The sequence below is a fragment of the Malus domestica genome, chromosome 04, assembly GCF_042453785.1.
Source record: "Malus domestica chromosome 04, GDT2T_hap1".
NCBI classification, from domain to species: domain Eukaryota; kingdom Viridiplantae; phylum Streptophyta; class Magnoliopsida; order Rosales; family Rosaceae; genus Malus; species Malus domestica.
Window position 1 is genome coordinate 23,702,369 of NC_091664.1, and position 25,736 is coordinate 23,728,104.

General features: G+C 36.1%; 1 protein-coding gene across 1 annotated transcript; it reads right to left on the reverse strand.

Annotated features, from left to right (window-relative positions):
* Positions 1-15,469: 15,469 nt before the first annotated feature.
* On the reverse strand, positions 15,470-17,388 carry LOC103419382 (uncharacterized). The gene is made up of 2 exons (XM_008357494.4): positions 16,239-17,388; positions 15,470-16,023 (listed from the first exon to the last, which is right to left on the reverse strand). Exons 1-2 carry the CDS (start codon positions 17,122-17,124, stop codon positions 15,665-15,667), a joined length of 1,245 nt encoding a protein of 414 aa, XP_008355716.1. The 5' UTR covers positions 17,125-17,388; the 3' UTR covers positions 15,470-15,664.
* Positions 17,389-25,736: the final 8,348 nt, after the last annotated feature.

A 25,736-nucleotide genomic window follows, 5' to 3' on the forward strand; every position in this document is an offset into this window, starting at 1 on the left:
GAAACTCCAAGACACATTTCCAAGACCCTTTTAAGAGATTCTCAAGCTTTGGTTCCTTTTTGACATTCTATATTCTGGCGTTTTACACGGTTTACACCGCTCGGTTTCAAGCTATCAAATCTATACATGTATCACAACTTTAGCTACAAATTAAATATATACGCGCGGCACATATCAGATGGCTGTCTAGTCGAATTTAAACTATTTATAAATCCCTACTTTGACGTCTTACATTCCATGACAATGTCCCACTTTGTCTTGTAATACAAATTCAACGGAAGCCAGCTACTCGATAATCATTTAATTTTTTATTAACGAAACAACCATTTCACTGCAATTTTGGGAATCCCTACATTTCTTTGTCACATTCTGACTGGCATAAGTTAAACTGATGAGAATGCTAAAATCACTACCCCAACAAAATAAACTATCTAAGAATTCTCGGAATAACGTGGTTTGCGAATGTAATTGAAAAATTCAATAATGTTGTTTTCGAATGTAATTGCTCCAAATATTCCTCTTGCAATTCAAGGTCCAAGCTCCCATTGCAAATTTTACAGCAAATACAAGAACTAGTCATGTGCGATGTGTCATAACCTAGATTCTTCCATCTGCTATAGCAGCAAACAAAAGCGTTAGCCAGTAGGCTTGTCGGTTTGGGGACATATCAAATAATGCTAATAACAATCTTCATCTCCAAGTTTCATATTGAATCTTTTCAATTGAGGTCCAGCTATTTTCAAACGTACGGTTACCGTGTTTTTCCCTCTCACTGGCTCTGCTTCTCTATCTCTAGCTGTCACATATGTTACAAGTCATGACTTTTTGTATTTTTCACCGACGCATATATGTGTGTGTGTGTGTGTGTATACACATATATAATAATAATAATGTATGTGCGTACATGTGTGTGGATATATAGCCTTTTGTGCCAAAAAATTTGGTGGTCCAAATATGCATGCATGCATGTTTGCTCCGTGCAGAACCTTATTTTTGGTTGCAGATATGTGCACATCTCGATCGGATAGAGACCCGAAGATGTAATGACAGTACCATTTCTGTTGGACCACTGATCTCTTTCACCAGTCAATTGGAGCCTACTATTGCCTTTTATTTTGTCTTCCATTTTTGCTAGGACAGTACTCATCGATTAACAACATTGCTTGTCGAAAAAGAAAAGAAAAAACGTTCTCACAAGAGTTATCTTCGACGGGAGAAGTTAAATTCGGCGAGTAAAGTTGATTTTAGCTTCTTCTTCGTACTTCCAGATAGAAGGATGGCGATGAAAGCAGTTTTAAATATGCTCCGACATTGGAAACTGTTAAATGGGTTTAATTTCAAGATGTGAAATCTAAATCTACACATTTTTCGGACAACAACCCTATGTATTTACAGACGTTGGAACATGAACAGTAACAAAAGATGCTAAAAGAGATGATATAGAAGTTCTCATTACATTCCTGGATATGCTCTAAGTTCAAACTTTTATCGTTTTGGAACATTTAATCTGCAGAACTTGTCAATAATAATTTGGTATAACGATCCACTTCGCTACGATGAACTTCTAAGTTTGTGAATTTGTGAGTGAGTACGTAAGAATTTTACTACAGAACATTAGAAAAATTAATTTTATAATGCCTGCAACTATGCAGGCAAGTTCTAAATTTGACCAGCTTCTATGTTGAAGTAATTAATCACGAGTCCGGATCTTCGCCGGTTCTTGATCCCGGAGATCCACAAATGGTGTCCATTTATCGTACATCGTATAGTTAAAAATTATTTTAAATATTTTTATTTAAAAATAAACATAAACTGACAAAAAACTGATCGCACGATGTACGATAAATGGACACGATTCACGGATTTCCAGAATCCTCACCAAAATGATCTAGAGAGGATCATGTTGGATTAATCAGGATCAGGATCCGCTCCTGAGCATGGGGATCGGAGCCTGCTGGGCAGCCCATCTGGGCCCTTGAAAGTTGATCCAACGGCTGTAGTTATTATAATTTTTTTTTTAAAAACCCCTATTTGTAACCATTGGATCAAATTTCAAAAACCTAGATAGACTGCTCATTAAGCTCCGGTCCCGTGCTCAAGAGGGGATCCGGTTCCGATTAATCACATGGTTACTGTCCTCTTATTCTATATAATAATATTAAAAATAAAAGAAAAAATTGGTATCGTATCATCCATTGGTCTTTCTACGAATCTGGACAGTGTACGTTAAATGGAAAATGGAAATGGACTTTTCTTGATGTGCCCCTACTTTTGTCCAGCATAGGAAAAATTCATCAATTTCTTGGATATTATGTGTTTATTACTAATTAAGGGGAAATTTTATCAAATTCATCTTCTGTATTTCTACACTAAACTTAAATTTTTAACATTTATTGTCTTTTTTATTATATTATATATACAACCATTGGGTTCCACCATAAATATGAGATTCATTCTCAATATGCCCCCTCACTTGTGTTGAATTTTCAAGACTAACACGTGGACAATACAAACGGAATAACATGAAGTACATGTGGTTGTTGGTTTTCACATGTGGGACAACCTACTCTATTACCATGAAGAAATTGAGATCTACCATAAAACCGTCTTTGCAAGGTCTCTTCTCCTATCATTGTGAGATTCATTCTCAACACTCTCCTCTAACCCCTTCCGGCCAAAGCCTTCCATCGTCTTTGTTGAGTAAATTCAAAAGGTTTTGTTTGGTTTGGAGTTATGTATTTTTCAACATTTTTGATTTTTTTGTTTTTTGTTGATTTTCATATATGATTCTTTATTTATTTATTTTACATTTGGTTTTAATCAGGGTTTCTTTTAAGAGAGAAAGAGAGAGATTGATGCAGCTTATCATAATATCAATTATGTAGAAGAGAGTAAATTGTAGCTATAGTCCCTTAACTTTAACTCAATTGGAGTAATGGTCCTTCAACTAAAAATACATCACCATTGGTCCCTCAACTCATCAAAACGTGCAACTATGGTCCCTCAACTAAAAATCCATTACCATTGGTCCCTCAATTTTATTCCAACTAGAGAAATGATCCCTCAACTTTGATCCCAATTGAAGCAATGGTCCCTCAACTTTAATCCAATTGTAGAAATGGTCATTCCAATATAACTCATTTTGACAAAATTCTGACGAAATTGATGAAAATGACCATAGCTACATCTTTTGATGAGTTAAGGGATCCCAATTGTAGTAATGATCCCTCAAACATAACTTATTTTGACAAAATTCTGATGAAGTTGACGAAAATGACCATAGCTACACATTTTGATGAGTTGAGAGACCAATGGTAATTGATTTTTAGTTGATTGAGCATTGCTCCAATTTGATTAAAGTTGAGGGACCATTGCTATGACGATGACAAACAATGGAAATACATTACTTTTGAAACTAATGTTGGGCTAAAGATATAATAGTAGACAAACCAAGTAGAATGTGGGTGTGGACAGTAAGTGGGTGTAGAGATACTTAATACGGGTTTTGAGGTTTTTCAATAGATTTTGTGGATTGGATTCGTTCTATTCTAGCTTCATCTCATCTCTCTATCCTTACCAATGGTTCAACTGAAGGTTTTTTTTGTTAGAGTATATAACCAAATAAGATAAGGCAGTTAGGATTGTTGCTAAGTATGAGATTCAGGTAAGGCAGTTAGCTCAGTACTCTTCTATATAAATGTATCATTGGAACCATTGAATCAATCAAGAAAATACAAGTGAAAAATCATTCTCTTTCTCTCTCTAAGCTTCCTCTGTTTCCTCCTTCTTCTTCTATAATCTCTTTGTTCTCTTCTTCCTGCATAATGCTTAACATGGTATCAGAGCCAGTCTAGGCTAATCGCCAACTCCGATCCTGTGTTCTTCCTCTGTTTTGATTCTTTTTCATGGTGGTTGTTGAGTTCTTTGGTGGAGTAGTCTTTCACCAGCTCAATCGTCCGTGTCCAAGCTTTAGAATCTTGATTCTTGGAGCTTCGTTATTGGTTCTTGAAGATCGTTAACTTCCACTATACATTTCTTGTGTTGTGCTTGTGTCTTCTTTGTGTTTTTGGGCACCTCCGACTACCCATGTATGTGTTTCTCAAGCTTTAAATTGTTGCACATAAGGTGTTCGACCTTTTTCCTTAGTGAAATCTTCCTCTCAATTTTCTCAAAATGGTCACTACAAATCAGTTGCAAATCTTGCAATCCCCAATTACTGGCTTGATTTCTTCGGTCTCTACATCCGTTTCTGTCAAGTTGGACGAGACCAATTACCTTCAATGGCACTTTCTGTTGCAATTGCTGCTTGAGGGCCATGGCATTATGGGATTCGTTGACGGATCAAATTTGTGTCCTCCTTAGTATGCAGCAACCTCTGCACATTCAGTACTCCAAAATGGTTCCTCTGCTAGCCCTGAATCAAATGAGCTTAAAGCATGGAAAATGCACGATTATGCTCTGATGTTGCTCCTTACTGCAACACTTTCTTCATCTGTAATTTCCTGTGTGATTGGTAGCACAAGCTCTCAAGAGATGTGGGTTCGTCTCCAAAACCATTTTTTCTTACCAAGTACAAAAACCAGTATAATCAAGCTACAGACTTATCTTTACAACATAAAGAAAGGATCAGATTCAATTTCCCAATTTCTTCGAAGAATTAAACAAGTAAGCGATGGACTTTCTATTATTGGTGTCACACTTACTGATGAAGACTTTGTGCTCATTGCGTTGAATGGACTCCCTGCAACATACAACATATTTAAATGTGTAATCAGAGGGCGTGAGGGTGTTATTTCACTCGAGAACTTTCGTCAACAATTGCTCGCTGAGGAAGCCATTGTGGATTGTGCTTCTGTGGCACCCCTTCTGTCTACTGTGGTAACTAAATTTGGTGACTGTCAGACACAAAGTTCTTTCTTTCCTCTCTCTAACATAATTTTAGTTCATGCCAATCACGTTTAGATAATAATGTTGGTGGTTATAATGGTGTGTATAGCAATTTTCAATTCAAGAATCATGGTAAAGGGAGGTTCCGTTACAATAATGGTGCAACCTACAAGTATTTTCCTGAACTTTCACCTGGAATTCTTGGCTCCCTGCCATTTCCAAATTTTAATTCTCCACCACCTGATTTTCCGACACATCAAATTTGTTCACAGAAGGATCATTTTGATGATGATTGTTATCCCAAACATAGTGCTCAGTCTTCAGTTTCAACCCCTGAATCATGTCAAAGCACATTGGATCACCAATTCAAACTAGGTTGTCCAGTCATCCTGCAGAAACATGAAACACCTTTACAAAGTAATTCTGATGTTGAAATTCATACGGTTTATGATTGCAAGTCTGGTTCTCTCTCGGACTTCATTGTTTTAGAAGATGAAAGGTTTTTAGATGATGCCAAAGACCAAGTTTTGAAATGTATTGACAACGAAGGTACAAAATCTCAATTGATTTTAATGGGTTTACAATCGTGTATTCAAGTGACATTTCCGGTTCTTAACTCTAACAACAAGACGAACATTAGTGTTCCTGCTCAAACTGTTGCACTTGCACATGAGTTTAGAAATTTTTATGTATTTCGGTTATGCTATGGTGGAAGTATATTTGATATTCAGTTAGGATATCATATGAGAATTTCTGATAAGGGTGGGGGCACCAAGTCTACGCTGATTTGGTTACTATGGTATACACGGTATAATGGTAAAATATAAGGATTGTTCAGCCACAAGCTTCAAGAAGGATCCCACTTGATATGGTCCGGAGATGACACATGGGAAATCTTGGAATATTTTGCTATAGCTATTACAATTGTAGTTATTGCTGTTCCAGAAGGTTTGCTTTTGGCTGTGACATTGAGTCTTGCTTTTGCCATTAAGAAGATGATGAACGATAAGGCACTAGTCAGACATTTGGCCGCTTGTGAGCCAATGGGATCAGCCACAACTATCAGCAGTGAAGCGATATTGTACTATCCAATTGCAACAATCTCATGCTTGAACCATTATGAGCTTACGGGGGGATGTTAGAGTATATAGCCAAATAAGATAAGGCAGTTAGGATTGTTGCTAAGTGTGAGATTCAGGTAAGGCAGTTAGCTTAGTACTCTTCTATATAACTGTATCATTGGAACCATTGAATCAATCAAGAAAATACAAGTGAAAAATCATTCTCTTTCTCTCTCTAAGTTTCCTCTGTTTCCTCCTTCTTCTTCTATAATCTCTCTGTTCTCTTCTTCCTGCATAATGCTTAGCATTTTTCACATATTCTCGTGGTGTTCGGCAAGCGCATCTTTTTATCTCTGAACCACCATAGTTATATATGTAATAACCTATCATTATAAATGAGAGCTAATTGCTCAAATCAAGGTCTTTATATATTAGGTTAACATTCCAAAACGCAATGCCACTGCCGTTGACCTAATCGGAAGAAGAGCAGACAATGATGTGCCTCAATGGATTCGCCACTTCATTTCTACCGGCATGCTCGACAAATTTAGTAGAAGAGTGAAAAAAGCCATGGCAACACACAAAAAATGCTTACTTGGCCATCCCGGGTATACAATATCCCTTCAATATGTCTCCCGCATGCTCCAGAGGTTCTTACTAACCATGTCATTTGCAACAGTTACAGCAATATTTTCATTGGAAAGTTTGACCCTCTTTGAGGGGTTTTCTATTGCATTTGTGAATGGCAGACATGTTTTGATGTCCTCATGAGAGGGAAATGTCGCATCACTTCTTTCTCCTGCATAGAATTAAATCAAAATCCCATTAGGCCCAACTAATTTGTTTAGAAATTAGAACTACAAAAGTGCAATCTAATTGGCACGATTCATGACGTCCACTTCTTCTTCTTCTTCTTCTTCTTCTTTTTTCTTATTCTTTTTTATTTTTTTATTTTTTTATTTTTTTTATTTTTTTTACACCAATGCTATTTTATTATGTGAAACGATAGATTTGTTAGATTAAATATTATATTAGAGAGCTGACGTGGAGGGGGATTTTTAGGTACATAAACTTATATGCATGGATTAATGATCTTGACAATTTAAATTACAAGCCTGTTAGTACGCTACTGACTTGTAATTCTTACGGCATATGCTAGATATATTTAAGGGATTTTTAACGAAAAGTCCACGCTACTGTTTACTTTAACAAAAAACCACATTTTTACACTAAAAAGTCAAACCTTGTACTATTTACTTTACTCTTTATTTTGTCCTTATTGTTAAAATTCAAAATTTTCAAACCTTTTTCATTAGTTTTCCTTATATTTAATCTTCAAAAACAAATACTTTTGTTTAACAGAAAACTCTACAATTAATTTTTCTAGTTAACAATAACAAACTTGGCCACATAACGATGGCAAGGTTCGAGTTGATTGAAAAACTGACGACATAGACAAACAAAATCATGCTTAAGCTTAATATCACGTGGGGATACTTATAAAATTTGTGGCAATTGTTAAAGGGAAAGTAAACCTGCTTATGGTGCACGTCTCAATAACTTTCAAGACATTTCAATTGATCAATCTTAATTAAAAATAAAAATGGATCTTTCCAACTAGTTAAGTTTTACCTTAACTATATAATGGGGTTGGATTGGATTGGATTTGGTTTGAATCTAGATAAAGTTCTTATATTTGAACGAATCTGTAAAATTAAGGAAGGTTTGTATCATTTCCTTTTCAAATGATAGAAATTCATTAAATTCAGTAGAAACGTTTACATCAAAGGCCAAAGTATTAACCTACCACTATGGCTCAAACGGATCCTAACCATGAAATCCCTTGAAACAAAAGAAGCCACTAAATGTGGTGCCTTATTACAAACGAGGAGCAAAAAGAACTTCTAATGACCTCTTTCACCAGTCAATTGGAGCCTACTATTGCCTTTTATTTTGTCTTCCATTTTTGCTAGGACAGTGCTCATCGATTAACAACATTGCTTGTCGAAAAAGAAAAGAAAAAAGTTCTCACAAGAGTTATCTTCGACGGGAGAAGTTAAATTCGGCAAGTAAAGTTGGTTTTAGCTTCTTCGTCGTACTTCCAGATAGAAGGATGGCGATGAAAGGAGTTTTTAATATGCTCCGACATTGGAACTGTTAAATGGGTTTAATTTCAAGATGTTAAATCTAAATCTACACATTTTTCGGACAACTACCCTGTGTATTTACAGACAGTTGAAGCATGAACAGTAACAAAAGATGCTAAAAGAGATGATACAGAAGTTCTCATTACATTCCTGGATATGATCTAAGTTCAAACTTTTATCGTTTTGGAACATTTAATCTGCAGAACTTGTCAATAATAATTTGGAATAACGATCCACTTCGCTGCGATGAACTTCTAAGTTTGTGAATTTGGGAGGGAGTACGTAAGAATTTTCCTACTATAATGTCTGCAACTATGCAGGCAAGTTCTAAATTTGACCAGCTTCTATGTTGAGGTAATTAATCACATGGTTACTGTCCTCTTGTTCTATATACTAATATTAAAAATAAAAGAAAAAATTGGTATCTTATCATCCATTGGACTTTCTACGAATCTGGATAGTGTACGTTAAATGGAAAATGGGAATGGACTTTTCTTGACGTGCCCCTACTTCTGTCAGGCATAGGAAAAATTCATCAATTTCTTGGATATTATATGTGTTTATTACTAATTAAAGGGAAATTTTATTCAAATACATATTTTGTATTTCTACACCAAACTTAAATTTTTTACGTGTATTATCTTTTTTATTATATTATATATACAACTATCAGGTTCCGTGTCACATCCCAGTCTTGAATCCGCCGTAGCACGATATTGTTCGCTTTGGGTCCCGACCACGCCCTCACGGTTTTGTTTCTAGGAATTCACATGAGAATTTCCCAGTGGATCACCCATCATGGGAATGCTCTCGTCCAAACTCGCTTAACTTCGGAGTTTCGATGGAACCCGAAGCCAGTGGGTTCTCAAAAGGCCTCGTGCTATATGGAGGTGGGCATGTACATATAAGGCACATCACCCCCTCTCTGTTGGTCGATATAGGATGTTACAATCTACCCCCCTTAAGGGCCCGACGTTCTCGTCGGCACACTCACACCACACACCAGAGTGGCTTTGATACCATTCTGTCACATCCCAGTCTCGACTCCGCCGTAACGCAATATTGTCTGCTTTGGGCCCTGACCACGCCCTCACGGTTGTTTCTGGGAACTCACACAAGAACTTCCCAGTGGGTCACTCATCCTGGGAATGCTCTCGCTCGAACTCGCTTAACTTCGAAGTTCCGATGGAACCCAAAGCCAGTGAGTTCCCAAAAAGCCTCGTGCTATATAGAGGTGGGCATGTACATATAAGGCACATCACCCCCTCTCCGTTGGTCGATGTGGGATGTTACAATATGGGTTCATTCCCGCTTACCGCACACTCTTGTATTTAGGCACTTTTAGATTTAAATTTATTCACATTTTCCACATCACTACATTTTATGGCTTCGTCACCTTCCAGGTGTAGGCTAGCATAGCTCGATTTGAAATTCTAGTGGACATTTCAGGTCGGGGTGTGTCATTCCACCATAAATGTGAGATTCATTCTCAATATGCCCACATATGTCGAATTTTTAAAACTAACACATAGACAACACAAACAGAATGACATTAAGTACGTGTGGCCGTTGGTTTTCACATGTGGGACAACCTACTCTGTTGCCATGAAGAAGTTGAGGTCTATCATAAAACCATTTAGCGATATGGAGAGTAGCCCAACTTAATATGCCGTTGCAAGATCTCTTCTCCTATCATTGTGAGATTCATTCCCAACACTCTCCTCCAACCCCTCCCAGCCAGAGCCTTCCATCGTCTTCGTTGAGTAAATTCAAAAGGTTTTGTTTGGTCCGAAGTTATGTATTTTTCAACGTTTTTGTTTTTTGTCTTTTGTTGATTTTCAAAGATGATTTACCAAGTAGAATGTGGGTGTGGATAGTAAGTGGGTGTAGAGATACATTCTACGGATTTTGAGCGCTTTTGATTTTTCAATAGATTTTGTGGATTGGATTCATTCTGTTGTAGCTTCAGCTCATCTCTTTATCCTTACCAATGGTTCAATTGAAGGTTTTTTCACATATTCTCGTGGTGTTCGGCAAACTCATCTTTTTATCTCCCAACCACCACACTTGTATATATAATAACCTATCATTATAAATGAGAGCTAATTGCTCAAATCAAGGTGTTTATATATAAGGTTAACATTCCAAGTCGACATAGCCACTGCCGTTGACCTAATCGGAAGAAGAGCAGACAATGATGTGCCTCAAGGGTTCTTCACTTCATTTCTACCGGCATGCTCGATAAATTTAGTAGGAGAGTGAAAAAATCCATGGCAACACACAAAAAAAATACTTGGCCATCCCGGGTACACAATATCCCTTCAATATGTCTCCCGCATGCTCCAGAGGTTCTCACTAACCATGTCATTTGCAACAGTTACAGCAATATTTTCATTGGAAAGTTTGACCCCCTTTGAGGGGTTTTCTATTGCATTTGTGAATGGCAGACATGTTTTGATGTCCTCATGAGAGGGAAATGTCGCATCACTTCTTTATCGTGCATTGAATTAAGTCAAAATCTTTGAAGAATAATGTACAATATAAGAAAACTATATGGAATTAAGTATCTCCAAAACAAGTTGAATTTTTTATACTAGTCTTCTTCCTTTTACCCTCTCCTCAGTCCATTTACTCCCATGCCACTAATTCTTATAGAGAAGTAAGTTTTCATTAGTTTTTCCAAGTCTCTTTCAATCTCAATTACACTACATTTCACTTCCCTCCCTATTCTTCTCCCCTTCCTCCTCCCTCTTAAATGTTAAAACGCACCTCGGTTTACCCTCGATTTCTAAGTTGATAAATATGATAAAATGAAAAAAAACTAATTGTGAAGAATAAATATATTATTAACTTCATGTACTCATAAAAAAGTTGAGAGATACTACTAGACGATAAAACCTATGATGCGAGTTAGTAATTTTTTAGCTATGAATTAAGCATTCATTTGTTTCACGTGAACACAAAAAAAATGACAAACTGCATTAGATAAAAGAAAAGAACAATGTATAACACGAATTACCTTTTGAGATCACATGATAGGAATATCTGGCTAGAAAAAGATTTCTTTATATATATTTTTTTAAATAGAAAATTCCAAAGCTTAGCACAAACTACCATAAGAAAAATAAAAAGAATTAGATTGCTAGTTTGCAAACTTGGGTTGGGCTGCGACTATATCCTTGAAAACTTGAAAATATAAAACATTTACGGAAAGTTTGAATCCCGTTAGGCCCAACTAATTTGTTTAGAAATTAGAACTACAAAAGTACAATCTAATTGGCACGATTTATGACGAACAATTTTTTTTTTTTTTTTTTTTTTTTTACACCAATGCTATTTTTTATATGAAACGATAAATTTGTTAAATTAAATATTATATTAGAGAGCTGACGTGGAGGGGGATTTTTAGGTAAATAACCTAATATGCATGGATAAATGATCTTAACAATTTAAATTACAAGCCCATTAGTATTTGTAATTCTTACGGCATGTGCTAGATATATTTAATCTTCAAAAACAAATTGGCAAAGTTCGAGTTGATTGAAAAACTGACGATATAGTTCGGCAAACAAAATCATGCTTAAGCTAATTTCACATGATGAGGATACTAATACAATTTGTGGCAATTGTTAAAAGGAAAGTAAACCTGCTTATGGTGCACGTCTCAATAATTTTCAAGACATTTCAATTGATCAATCTTAAAAAGAAAAATACATCTTTCCAACTAGTTAATTTTTACCTTAACTATATATTGGGGTTGGATTGGATTGGATTTGGTTTGAATCTAGATAAATTTCTTATATCTGAACGGATCTGTAAAATTAAGGAAGGTTTGTATCTTTTCTTATTCAAATGATAGAAATTCATTTAATTCAGCGGAAATGTTTACATCAAAGGCCAAACGGATCCCAGCTATGAAATCACTTGAAACAAAAGAAGCCACTAAATGTGGTGCCTTATTACAAACGAGGAGCAAAAAGAACTTCTAATGACCTCAAATGCTTTTGTAAACTCTGTATGTCATATAAGAGACCTTCAAGCATAGCGTCAGGATGCATGCACCCTTAATTCCAACCGACCTCCAGAAAACCTTTTTCTACACATGCCAAAATTAAGGAAGGTTTGAATCTATTCAGGAACTCTTTTATGTCTACTCCCATTCACGATATCACTGTGGTTGAATCATACAGCTTTTTTGTTGTCCTTTCTTATTTGAGTTATGTGTAGAAAACAAGAACTTCTTCCATTTCGAAAAAAAGAACTAAGGTTGGAGTCGACAATGATTCAAATTTATGTTTCTTTGAAATTCTCTTTTGAAGCTTTTAGCTAAAGTGTATATGCTCTTTTAGATTTCTGTAAGATTAAAAACCTCTGCGATATTACCTCAAGTAATTTTTACTTTCAAACTCCCAAGTGGTAAATCAAGATCCACAAAGAAAGGTGCGGATCAGTCATCAAGTATTGGAGAATGGAAGATATAGCTGGGTTTCTACGAAGAACTACGAGAAGATTATTAGCCACAGTTCAAGGGAGCAGACATTTTGATGTTTCCAAATTCTGTCACGGTTCATACATCGTTCTATTTTTATTTATGTGGTAACTTTTTACTCCAGAAATGGTGTAAATTTCTTTACTAACAAGTACATGAGCAATATCCATTGTCACATTTGTTAGCGTTGCATCCAGATGGGTATGTTGCCATGTACTTGCACTGCCAGTCCCAATAACCGAAGTGGTGAGGGTCATCAGGTCCATGTTGACGTCGACGTTCAACTCCTGGATGAGAGCCTGATAAAAATTAAGAAAAAAGATTAATATCATCAAATAATTAAGCAGGATAGTATAGTTAAGTACTCTTAATTAGTTACTATTAAGAATTTATAAAAAAATTAATCTTTTACTGTTTCATACCAGTGATTGCTTCTGCAATGGCGTTGTTGTTTGCACAGCCACAAACACATCGACCAGTTTTGCACTTGTTGGCTAGGCACCCATAACACAAGCTTATACAATCAACAGGGCTTTCACATTGCACTGCTGTGTCCTCCTTTATTGTGTCTCTTGTTTCAATTTCTTTTGAAACACCTGCATTCGATTAACATTTTTCATCGATCTTTAGATTATTCATTCAGTTTCTAAGCGTTATGATTTCAAACTTTGTGTGCATGTATAATGGTAAGGGCAGGGGTCATGGACTCATGGGCTAAAGATAAAATCTCGCCCCTCAAACTAACATCATTCATGAAATTTAGCCTTGTGTTGTTCTAATGGCAATTGAGGCTAGAGGATAAAAAGTGTCAGGTGACTCGTTTTTATTGGCTACATGTATTGTCCTAAACATGAAGTCTTGGGCACAACCTGAAGGAGCCTTAATTGGGCTCCAACTAACCTAGGCTGATTAGCTCTGTTAGAAAGCTTTCTTTGCAACTTGGGACTAGATCTTCTTGTCTGGGCTAAAAGCCATGTGTTAGATATGCCCTTAGGGGACGTTTGTTGCGCCGGACTATCTCGGACTGGACTAACTTCAAGGACTAAGCTGGACTGGCTTAGACTAGACTAAGCTGGACTAACTTAGTGAAGCGTTTGTTACAGTGTTGGACTAAGAAGCTGGATAATAACAAATTCTAATATTATATTATTTAATATATAAATTATTAATATTTTATTATGATCTAGGTGATCGGAGATGACGAGGAGTCTATTGAGAGTGGTTGTTGAGCATGACGAGGACGAGAGAGGATAGTCTTAGCTAGTCCCATGGTTATTGGGGGGTCTCGCTAAGACCTCTTAGTGAAGGGTTTTGTCCATGCTAGTCCCCTTTAGTCTCATTAATGTTAGTCCCAGCATGAAACAAATACAGTATTGGACTAACAGCTAGTCCAGTCCCACTTAGTGAGGGCAAACAAACGCCCCCTTATTGTTCAACAATACTATTCAAACTAAACTATAGAAAGAAAAAAAAGAAGGCAGGTAGTGGTTTGCAGTAGTGGATAGGGCCTTTCTCCTCAATTTACTTGTAGCAGTAACTGTACATTTTTTACAATGTTCATTTACTGATCGCACTCGATCCCAAATGATCAAATGTTTCAAGTACCAATGCCATTTACTTTCTAAGAAGGTTGGTGAATATTAGGAGCCTAAGGGGCTTTCCATTTCAATGAATGTTCTTTTTCTTGGTTGTTTATTTTCTTTTCCATTTCTCTTTCATGTTCGTGGCTGTGTTCTTGGGTTTCTTGGAAAGTGGAAGCACTATGTTCTATAAGATGAACGATGTCACACGAGTTAACATTTATGATCCATATGATTCTCTTCATAGTTTATACAGTTCTCATTTCTCATTTACAATCGAGCACTTAGGCATGCATGATTTGATGTCAATTTGCCGAACACATGTGGAGACACGTTCGTCGTGTCTAGATGAATGCTGCATGTGTTTTTGAGGGGAAATATTTGAGTAGGAGAGATTCTTTATCGCAACTAGAACATAGTTTTAGTGGCGTCACTTGCCACATAAATGTTTGACATGTGTTTAAAAAATAAATCATTTGTCCAATGACCATTTGCCACTTGATGAGAAGAGAGTATCTCTTCTTATGTAAGTACAACCTCCAGTACTCACAGTCCTACACGTTTGTGAGAGTGGCTAATCAAGCTACCATATGGATGTTTTTCTTGTTATTAGAATTGCCAAAGTGCTAAGGTGGCTTACGGGTAGGGCTTCAGCTTCCGATAATCCTTTCACGTTATGTGAGAAATAAAGAGAATTACCACATATCTCTAATAAATAATGGCTACCATTGGTCGTTTACAGTTATAACTCACAGTCTCACATACCATAAAACCGATGCTATCATAATTCGATTCTCATTATAATTATGAGTGACGACTTATATCGATCGGACGTTAGCTTTCATAATCTCATGATGGAATTTGCAATAAAGTGTACAGATTACTCACATGCAAGATGGCCAAGGTTTCTCTAGGATTGTTGACTTCTTGGACCTATGAAATACGACTACAAAAGTCATCAAAATTTTCACAAAAAATAATGAAACATTCTTCTTTTCACCAGTGGATTCTTATGCATAAAGCTTTGTTTTTATTTGGGTGATTATAATAGTTTGCTGTGATTTACTAGTGTAGATGCGACATAATATTGTAGTATTAACACTCTTTACCTTCAACACTATTTTTTTGGACCAGTTAGTAGTTTCGTCATGATAATTTACTCTTTGATTTGGATCAGTTAGTAGTTTCGTCATGACAATTTACTCTTTTAAGATCTACCTACAATCTTATTACGGTTTGTTCATAGGTATACTTTAATTGACTTCGACTAAATTGGATGATCAACATTTTCACAAGACAAGCATATAAAATTATTGAAATTAAATTATATTTTCGTTGCTGATATACTTGCAGGCAATGCCTCAGTTGTCGCTAAAAGTCTCAAACTCTTTTCACACCAAAATAGAAGAGTTGAAGCTTCAACCAAAAGTCTAGGGTTTCAAAGTTCTAGACGGAGAAACTTGAAGAATATTTACAACATTTCAGAAGTTTCCTAGTCCTTTAACTAGCAGCATTGCAAGTCCACAGATTTCCCCACACATTTTCATAAGAAATCTCAATAAATTCATCAATGGCTTGGTGCAATAGCGTGTCAAGGATCCGCCCTTCAAATTCCTCGCAGATTTCTTCGAAACCTTCGAACCCGACCACATTCTTGGCCACCCAGTTTGATTCTTTCAAATCCACCTCCGTCCAATTTTGGATTTTGGAAGCCAGCAGCTTTGCGTAGTCTCTGGTTTCCTCTTCGTTAATCGGCTCAAAATCTTTCCTTTTTGCTGCCTTCACTTCTGAGCTGTCACTAAAAGGAGCTTTTGGTAACGGTTTCACAGTGGAGTTCAAATCCATGGGAATTGAATATCCTATAAGAAAAATTAACCCACAAAAATGAATTGGTTAGACAATGTGCTACATGAAATTACTTAGCATTTTGCAATCAAAACTGAGGAAACAAAAGCAGACATGCGCTTAGTAAAGTTGATCAACAACCAGTATCGAACTCATTTTTCGCAATTTAGATTAGAGTGATTAGAATATTTGTAATCAGAAATAAAAATTTGTTCGAAACAGAACAAACCTGATAACCAAGCTTCATGCTCGATCAACATGTCATCAATGTCAAGAACTGAAACAGGGCTTGCATCGCTCTCTGAGGAGCCATGAAATTCAGAGGCCTCTTTTCCCTTTTCAGCTTCATTTTTATGGTTTCTCTTCTTGATTTTTGGTTCCACCACAACTTTCTTCTTCTGGGTTGCTTTTTTCAATGCAAGATTTCCACTCTCCCCCTTCGAATTTGCACAAACATTTTTGTAACTCTTTGAAGATTTTGCACCAAATTCCCTTCTGGGCTCATCTTTTAAACAAGAAATCTTCTTGTTTTGCTTTATCATTACAGTTTTTTCCTTCTTCTTCTCCTTCATAATCTCATCATTCTTCACCTTGTTCTTCTTACTCTGTTCCTTCTTCCCCTGCCTCAGTTCCCCAAACCCCACCTCAGATTTCTTCACCATCGACCCAACTCCCTTCGATTTCTCACCCACATTGTCCAAACACACAACCATAAAATCATGGCTATTCTTCTGCCGATGCATAACCTCCGGAACTTCACGAAAAGAAACCGAGGTTCGAACTCTACGATGCAGATCATTGGAGTCAAAACCCATCAAGTAATCTGCAAAACTCAACGACCTACTTCGACTGACCAACTCCGGGGCTCTTGAAACCCAATTTGTTTCCGGCAACGAGTCCAAACCCATCAGCCTTGCCACGATTCCAGGCGTGACAGAAGCTGAAGTTTGAATTTTGGGATCAGGGTTTTGTTTTATGGGAGATTTTGCGAGTTGGGTAGTGTTGGATTCTGGAATTTGATCTGATGGGTGTGTTGGAACGCTTCCATTGCACAAAAGCCGGCGCAGGATGCCGTTGAAACAGCCAGAGGTCTGATGAACTGAGTTACCACTCATGACTAACTTTTTTGAGAAAGAGAGAGACTGAGAGAGATTTGATGCTGTGTTTTTGGAGTGAGAGAGGGGTTTTTTTGGGTGATTTGAATATGGTGGTGGTGTTAGTCGTTTATCAAGGAAGGATTGAAGACTTTGGTCGTTGAGTTCACAACTTCACATTAGGAACTAGAAATTTATAAAAATATGGGAAAATTGGTGGCCGGACGCGCACTTTGGTCGCGTAAAGAATGTATAGTTAAACACAAAATGGTCCGTCACCGTGTTGTTGTTGTCAGTCATGTTAAATAATATTTATAATTCATAATTTTTTAGTCACTGTACCTAGTCATCGTAGGTAGGGAACTTTAACGAAAAGCATCCGGTACTATTCATTTTAACGAAAAACCATATTTTTACACTAAAAAGTCAATCTTGGTACTATTCACTTTACCCTTTATTTTGTCCTTATCATTAAAACTCAAAGTTTTCAAGTCATTTTCATTAGTTTTCCTTTGTATGTATTCTTCTGTAATTTTCAAGTCTATGATCATACGAAAGACTAGTTTGGTATTTATATGCTTTTAATAAAAATTGTTTACGTTGTGCTTTTTATAAAAACTGTTTTTGTTGTACTGTAGAAATAAATAACTGTAAAATAAAATTGTTAAGTGTTTGGTAAACATTTTTTTTTAAAGTGCTTTTAATATAAAAAAACAGTGTCTAAGTGTTTGGTAAATTTTTATATAAATTGTTTTGAATATGTTAAATAATTGAAAATGATATAGTATTTAATGTGATATAATAATTGTCAAAGACAATAATGTAAGGGCAAAAATTGTAATTTTGTAAAACATGTGGAGATATACTTGTTATTTGAAAAGTTCATTAAATGAGCATTGATTACTATGCTTTGAAAAAGCATAGTAGACCATGCTTCTGCTTTTCTATATTTTTCTACTTTCATTAACAGTAGTTTAAAAAAAAATGTTTTTTTTTTTGTTTTACCAAACAACTTTAATGTTCTAGATTTCTTAATAAGCAGTATTTTTTTTAAAGCATAACAATTCCAAACCAACCCGAAGAGACATTGTACTTTACATTGTACTCTTTACACACAAATGAAATCTTGGAAAGCCAATTCTACAGCGTACCGGCCTTCTTAAATCCTAGGGTTTCAAGTTTCTTACCTGTGATCATGTTCTTCTTCTGTCTATCTCATATGGCTTCGTCAAATTACCTATTTTCTTCATGGACATGAATTTTGGTCTCATATTGATGGCTCGTCTCCCCCACCACGCACAATCATAACCGATCCCAACCCCACGGACACCGACACAACTTCTATTGAAATTGACAACCCGGAATACGCCACTTAGGAAGATCAACTTTCATCTCCTACCTCACACAAGCACCATCTCCGGAACCATTATCCCGGTCACAATTGGCTGTCCCATCGCATTTGAAATTTGGACCGCTCTGCCACACTGCATTTTCTTATTTATTAACGTGTGTCACACTATTAAATATTATAACCTATTTGATTGGTTTTTTAATTTTTTCAAACAAACAATAGTATCTACATTAAGGGAGTATGAGAATGGGCCAAGTCTTACAATGAACATGCCTTAATAATGTGATTCAAGTTTGCTTTTGGCAAAAATCGAACCGAAGACCTTTCACTTATAAGTAAAGAGGAAGACCGCTAAACCCTATTATTAAGTAACATTTAACTGGTTTATTATGTGCCTTATAACAGGAGAAATTTATGGGTAATCATGATGCTAAGGCATCTCAAGCATATCACGCACTGACATAATTTTTCACATAGCATCACAAAATTGATTTGAAGTATTGTTATCCTTTTTCTTCTCTTTTCTTTTTTTAATAAATGTTAGACAATATTTACACCAATTCATCTAAATTAAGAAGAAATGTGATGGTTACATACCAAACATAATGAGTTAAAAAAAAAAAAAAAGAAGACGATATAGACAATTTACGAAATTATGCTATCTTGAAGTCCAATTGCATGTAGGAGATTGCCTTTAGTATCAACTAGCCAGCAAGCATGAAGAATAATTAAAACATGGAGTTGAAAAATGGAAGAAACGCGTGGGTGGCATTTGGGTCCTTCATCTCTATTTGTTTTGCCATTTCGGGGATATTCTTTTCTTTTTTCCACGAGGAGAAGGAGAAAAGATGCCGAAGTTGTTGACCATTTTTCCCTCTGAAGTTTGAGACACCGTGGTACGAATTCCCACTCACCAACTTTGCTGACTCCTTATGTAAGAGCTTATCGGTCTCAATCGGTTCGAAGCTCTGATGGGTTTATAGAGTGAGTCTTAAGAAAACAATTATTTTTTCTTTTCAATATCATCCTTCGTCTTGGGGCAACCAAGCCATCTCCAACAGCGGCGCTCTATCTAGTCAACAACAACAACAACAACTAGGCAACATAACCATTAGCCACCACCACCACCACCCTCCGGCACAGAAAACTCCATCACCGCCTCCATTATGAACCTCACCGCCAAAACCAATTGCCAATTCATCCTCTAGATCTTCATCATTGTCCAACTTTTTGTTTCTTATTGCTTTTTTTGTCAAATGATAGATTTTGTTAAATTTGATGTCAGGTTAGCTACCGACGAATTTTGACTCATGCCATCATGTAAATGACGTCTTGCCATTTTTCTTTCTCATTTAATTGATTGGTTTTCATATATTAGATAATTAAGAGACGGAGTGAAATCTAAATGCTAAGCGCAGTAGTAAAATTTCAATTTGATATAACATAACCTTGTCTCCAAGCAATCCATAACCAGCGCTTTATATTAATACAAGAAAAATGGGTGTTCAAAGAAAAATAAATTCCCGAAAAGTAAAAGAAGGATATTCTTGGAAGTTTAGTACATTATTTTGGGTGTCCAAAGACATGTGTGAAGGTAAATCGGGTGTCCACAAAAACAAGGATGTCTTAATACGAAACTTGGGTGCCAACTATAGACATCGAAATTTCGTAAATAAATGTTGACCGGTAAATCAAAGTGTCAACGCTCATGTATTACATAAATTTTACACGTAGCGTGTGACTCAACGAAAATTGAAATGAGTTGGAAAAGTCATCAAATAGGACACGTGTCAACACCTGGCAGAAACGACTTATTTCATCTGGGATATTATATTCAAAATTAGGCCTTGAAAATTTCTATAAATAGAAGCCAATTTCATTCATTGAAGGAAACGAATTCATATTACACCTTGAAGCTCTGAAGCTCTGAAACTCCGAAGCTCTCAAGCATCCAGGTTCCCGAAGAATCAAGAAAGTCTTCTTCGTTCTTCGTTCATCGTTCTTCCAAGATCAAGCCCCGACGGCCCTTGAAGAAAGTGTTCTTCGTTCCTCGTTCATCGTTCTTCCAAGATCAAGCCCCGACGACCCTTGGATCAACAATCATCCACCAATTCAAGATCAAGCCCCAAAGGCCCTTGAAGAACTTCTACCAATTCAAGATCAAGCCCCGACGGCCCTTGAAGAAAGCACCATCGTTCATCATCTGTTCATCCAAGATCAAGCCCCAACGGCCCTTTGGATCAACAACGTCGACAAATCCACACATCCAACCGTTCTCCAAGATCAAGCCCAAAAGCCCTTGAAGATCCGTTCATCACTGTTCTTCAAGATCAAGCCCAAAAGCCCAAAAGCCCTTGAAGATCCGTTCATCACTGTTCTTCAAGATCAAGCCCAAAAGCACTTGGAGATCCATTCATCACTATTCTTCAAAGATCAAGCCCAAAAGCCCCTTTGAAGATCCGCTCAAATCCACCTTCAAAGATCAAGTCCATGGCCCTTGAAGAACGTTCATCCTTAGATCAAGCCCAACGGCCCTTTGGATCAATCACACATCCACAAATACACACCTTACGGAGATCGAATCAGATGATCAAATTTAAGAGAGATTGTAACCCAAAATCATCAAATACAAATATTTGTTTGTGCACGTTGTTCTTGTCTCTTTCGTTTCAGGAATTTTTCGTGTTCACACCAACATAACCACTCTAATTATATATTTTGCACACATGCGGATTATGGCATGTAGCAATTTGATCCTTATTATTTTCATAATTTGAAAAATATAATCATTAAAGGGTATTGTTACAATAATAGAGAACAACTTACATGAAACTATCTCACCGTTACATGACGTCTTAATCTAATAATACAATATCATTTGCTAAAAAACTTACACATACCATTATTTTATTAGAATAGGAACTTACAATGCATCGTAAACCCATTTTATATAAGTTCCTTCCTACATAATGGGTCATGCGGCAGTCTAACAATGAAGTTCAATTGACAAAAAAAAATGTTAATTTGATCTGAGTTGGTCCTTTTATTTCTTACATGAATGGTAGATCAGTCACAGGCAGATTAACACAAGCCCTATAAATGAAACGTAAGAATTTTTTAAAATGAAAATACTTTTTAATCTTCTTGATACAAACAGATGAAAAATAACATGTGTAGCTGCATCCATGTTAGCAAAAGAATAGGTCATGTAAATTAGAGTAGAAAATCAATTAAATTATAGGCTCCGGAGTAGAGACTAGAGAGAGGTGTAAGATGTGATTGAGATCAGTCACAATTTGATCGATGAAAGGTGTAGATATCGACAAAAGCGACAAAAGCAACAAAGACTTAGATGCGTATAAGACTCCGACGTTGTTTAAGACAATGACTCGGGTATTTGCCTACAGTTAGGGTTTTGATTTGTCTCCTGCCTCCTAGTCCACAATTTATGGTGTCCAACGCTACTGAAATCTTTAAACTTTGTGATATTTTAGTGTAGTTTTATTTTGTTGGGCGTTTAGCTATGGATAGAGTCATGTAGGGATAATGGTCCCATGCCTACTATTGGAGGAATTGGTTCGAAGCTTGGATGGGCTTATACAGTGAAGGCATGTTTACGAAATCGAGCCATCATGAGTGTAGTGGTGCCCCCCACATCTGGATAAATGTTGGGTTTGATTCCTTAATTATCAATCATAGGCACTCTTACATTCATATATAAGTTTATCAAAAAGAGCTTAGTAATTTTTTTAAAATAATTATTATCTCCTCTTTAATACTATAGAAAAGATAGTTTTACATATAGAGACAAAAACATATAGAGACAAAAACTTTTACTATATTTTAAAGAACTCCATTAATTTTAAAACATGTCAATGAGAGATAAAAACATAAAAAGCAATTAAAGCCCAGCCCAAAAATATAGAAACAATGTTTAAAATACCAGTTATACCATTAAGGCTTTAGGGCGGTTAATAGAACACAACCCTCACAACTCCAACACAATTAATATGTATCATAAGCTCAACTCTTATTCGATAATTTTTGCAGAATCAGTTCAACTCTTATCAACCATTTTTGTAGAATCAGTTCAATTAGTCATCGATCATTTTTGCAGAATCAGTTCAACCTGTATTCGAGCATTTTTGCAAAATCAGTTCAACCCGTCATCAACTGTTTTTGCAGAATCAATTCAACCTATCCTCAATTGTTTTTGCAGAATCAGTTTAACCCGTCATCGACCATCTTTGCAGAATTAGTTCAATCAGTTATTGACCATTTTTGCATAATCAATTCAATCAGACATCGACCATTTTTGCATAATCAGTTCAATATGTCATCGACCATTTTTGCAGAATCAGTTCAACCCGTCCTCCATTGTTTTTGCAAAAACAGTTCAACCCGTCATCGACCATTGGATAGTCATTTTTGCATAATGAGTTCAACCCGTTCTCGACCATTTTTGAAGAATCAGTTCAAATATATGCAGAATTAATTTTGGTATGCTTTTTAGTACAACCAATTTGTAAATGCATATATTTACATTCAGTTCCCTATTACTGTAAGATCATCTCATTCTAAGTAACTACAAGTCTATTATACCCAAGCATGAACGTACGATCCAAAATTAAGGTAGGATGAACTTTGAAACTAAATTTCAATAATGAAACTATTTTACCAAAAAAAAATTCACAATTAACAATTTTCAAAATTGCGACATGCCAATCAGCTACATAGGAAAAAAAAAAAAGAGAAACAAGTGAGTAGAGGTGGCCACCAGGAATTGCCCATAATGGCTCATTAAGCTATTTCATTGATTAATGATTAAACAAAATTATTCATATTATCATACCTAGAATTGCCTAGATTAGCTCATCAAGGCACAAATGATTAATGTTATATTAAGACGAAAAGCAAGAAAGACTCAGAAAGAAAATGGAGATGAAGAGGGTTAGAGAAGAGCTACTGCAACAGCAACCCAAACAAAGGGAGACTCAAGCATGACCGACTCATATTTATCTTCTTGTACCTTTGTATTCCGTTATTTCATCTACTTTTGATTTTGTTTGAGCATTGCTCTCTTGAACACAATCACAATCCTGGAATAATTTAACTTGGCATTCACAAAATAGCTAAGTTCTGTCTTATTGATGACTTCATATAAGCTTTTGAAAATCACATGTTGTGTTTTTCAATGATAAAAAAACAAAAACAACACTTTGAAATGTTGATGATATATGTCGAGGCACTGTCAGGAATGCATTATCTGAACATTGTTTGTCACATCCTAATCTCGACTTCGCCTTAGCACGATATTGTCATCTTTGGGCCTATCATTCCTTCATGAATTTGTTTCTGGGAACTCAGACAAGAACTTCCCAGTGGATCACCCATCATAGGATTGCTCTCGCCTGAACTTGCTTAACTTCGGAATTCCGATGGAATCCAAAACCAGTGAGTTCCCAAAATGTCTCGTGCTATAGGGAGGGGAGTATGTACATATAAGGCACATCACCCCTTCTTCATTGGTCGATGTGGGATCTTACATTCCACCCCACTTAAGGAGAACCTAGCATCCTCGTCGGCACATTCGCACCAAACAACAGAGTGGCTCTGATACCATTCTGTCACATCCTAGTCTCGACTCCGCCGTAACACGATATTGTCCGCTTTGGGTTTACCATTTCTCACCTATTTGTGTCTGGGAACTCAGATGAGAACTTCCCAATGGGTCACCCATCATAGGATTGCTCTCGCCCGAACTCGCTTAATTTCGGAGTTCCGATGGAATCCGAAGCCAGTGAGTTCCTAAAATGCCTCGTGCTATAAAGAGGGGAGCATGTACATATAAGGCACATCACCCCCTATCCATTGGTCGATGTGGGATCTTATATTGTTCATATAAAAATATAATCAAAATGACCCTTCCTTTTTATATATCCATTACTTAATAAATAAAAAAGCCCCCAAATATTGTAAACTTCAATCGCCTATGATGAATGTTTATGTACATATGGAAAGGAGTATGGTTGCGCGGGCATGGTGTTTGATGAATGTTTATGTTATTTTGTGGGTTGTTGGCTTTTGGGTTTAGGTAGAAAATGTAGGTTAGAATCTGAATGATTATAATGTTAAAACCTATGTTAATAAAGAGTATTTTTGTAACTTAAAAAATAGGCAATGATGTCATATTTCACATGTTTTAATATTTGTCTCTCCTTGAAATGTTAAAAAAGTGTTGTCTCAATATACAATTAAGTATTAAAAGTATACTATATGTATAATTTTTCTTATAGAAAACTTCATTTTAATCCTTAAAAAAGATGAGTTTTAGACTATAATCTTGCGTAAGAATAAAATCCAATTTTAATCCCTGGTGCATTTAATCATCTCATTTATTAGTTATATTTTGATGTTTTATTTATATTTTTCTTCCCTTTTTCATGTATTAATTACATTTAAATTTCATTTTCATGAATCATAATATATTTTAGGGAGATTATATTCACATACCCCAAATTACTTCTCCCACAACTTTTTAATTTTTTAATATTTTTCTATCAAGTGTTAGTAGTGTGTAGAAAATAAAAAAAAAAAAATTAAAAGGGTGTGAGAGAAGTGAGTTAGGATATATGAATATAATCTCTCTATATTTTAATGTCTACATTTAGGCAAACTAATTTTTTTTTATAATATATATTACGATAACAATTTTGTATGTTCTTCATTTAGGTACATTAATTGTAACAGCCCATCCCTAAAAATGATGATTTTATAATTTTAATACGTGAGTTATGAAGATGCCCTTCGAGCAAAGTGTTGACTTGTGTTGACTACCGTGTCGTGTCATGTGAGACTCATTTTCTTGGCGTATTCTCGTGTTACTCGTCGCTATGGACGTGTGGGCGTAAACGGGACGTGATTTGGAGTTATAACGAAAAAGTTATTAATACTTAAAGTTAAGGATATTTTAGTAAATTAATTAATTTCAGATTTTGTTGAGGGGAAAATCTGGAGTGCCACGTGGGTGGCCCAAATTAAAGGAAATGAGGAATGGATGGTGGAAATGTAAAGGAAAAAAGATAAAAGAAAAAAATGAGAGGAAGTGTGTGACTAATAGGGAGAGGAGAGAGTTAGGATGGCCCAATCAGAAACAAAGGAAAGGAGGAAAAAGGAGAGAAGAAGGGAGCGGGGGATCCGTCGACTAGGTTCCATTTTCCAACCCGACCTGGTCCTTTTCATCTTCTTCGGTGGTTTTTCGTCGGTTTTTCCAGTGAACCAC

Excerpts from the sequence above, each read along its gene's own strand:
- LOC103419382 (XM_008357494.4), bottom strand. The coding sequence starts at position 17,124 with ATGAGTGGTAACTCAGTTCATCAGACCTCTGGCTGTTTCAACGGCATC. Across the intron at positions 16,024-16,238 it reads GCATGAAGCTTGGTTATCAG|GATATTCAATTCCCATGGAT; the intron begins GTTTGTTCTGTT and ends TTTTTCTTATAG.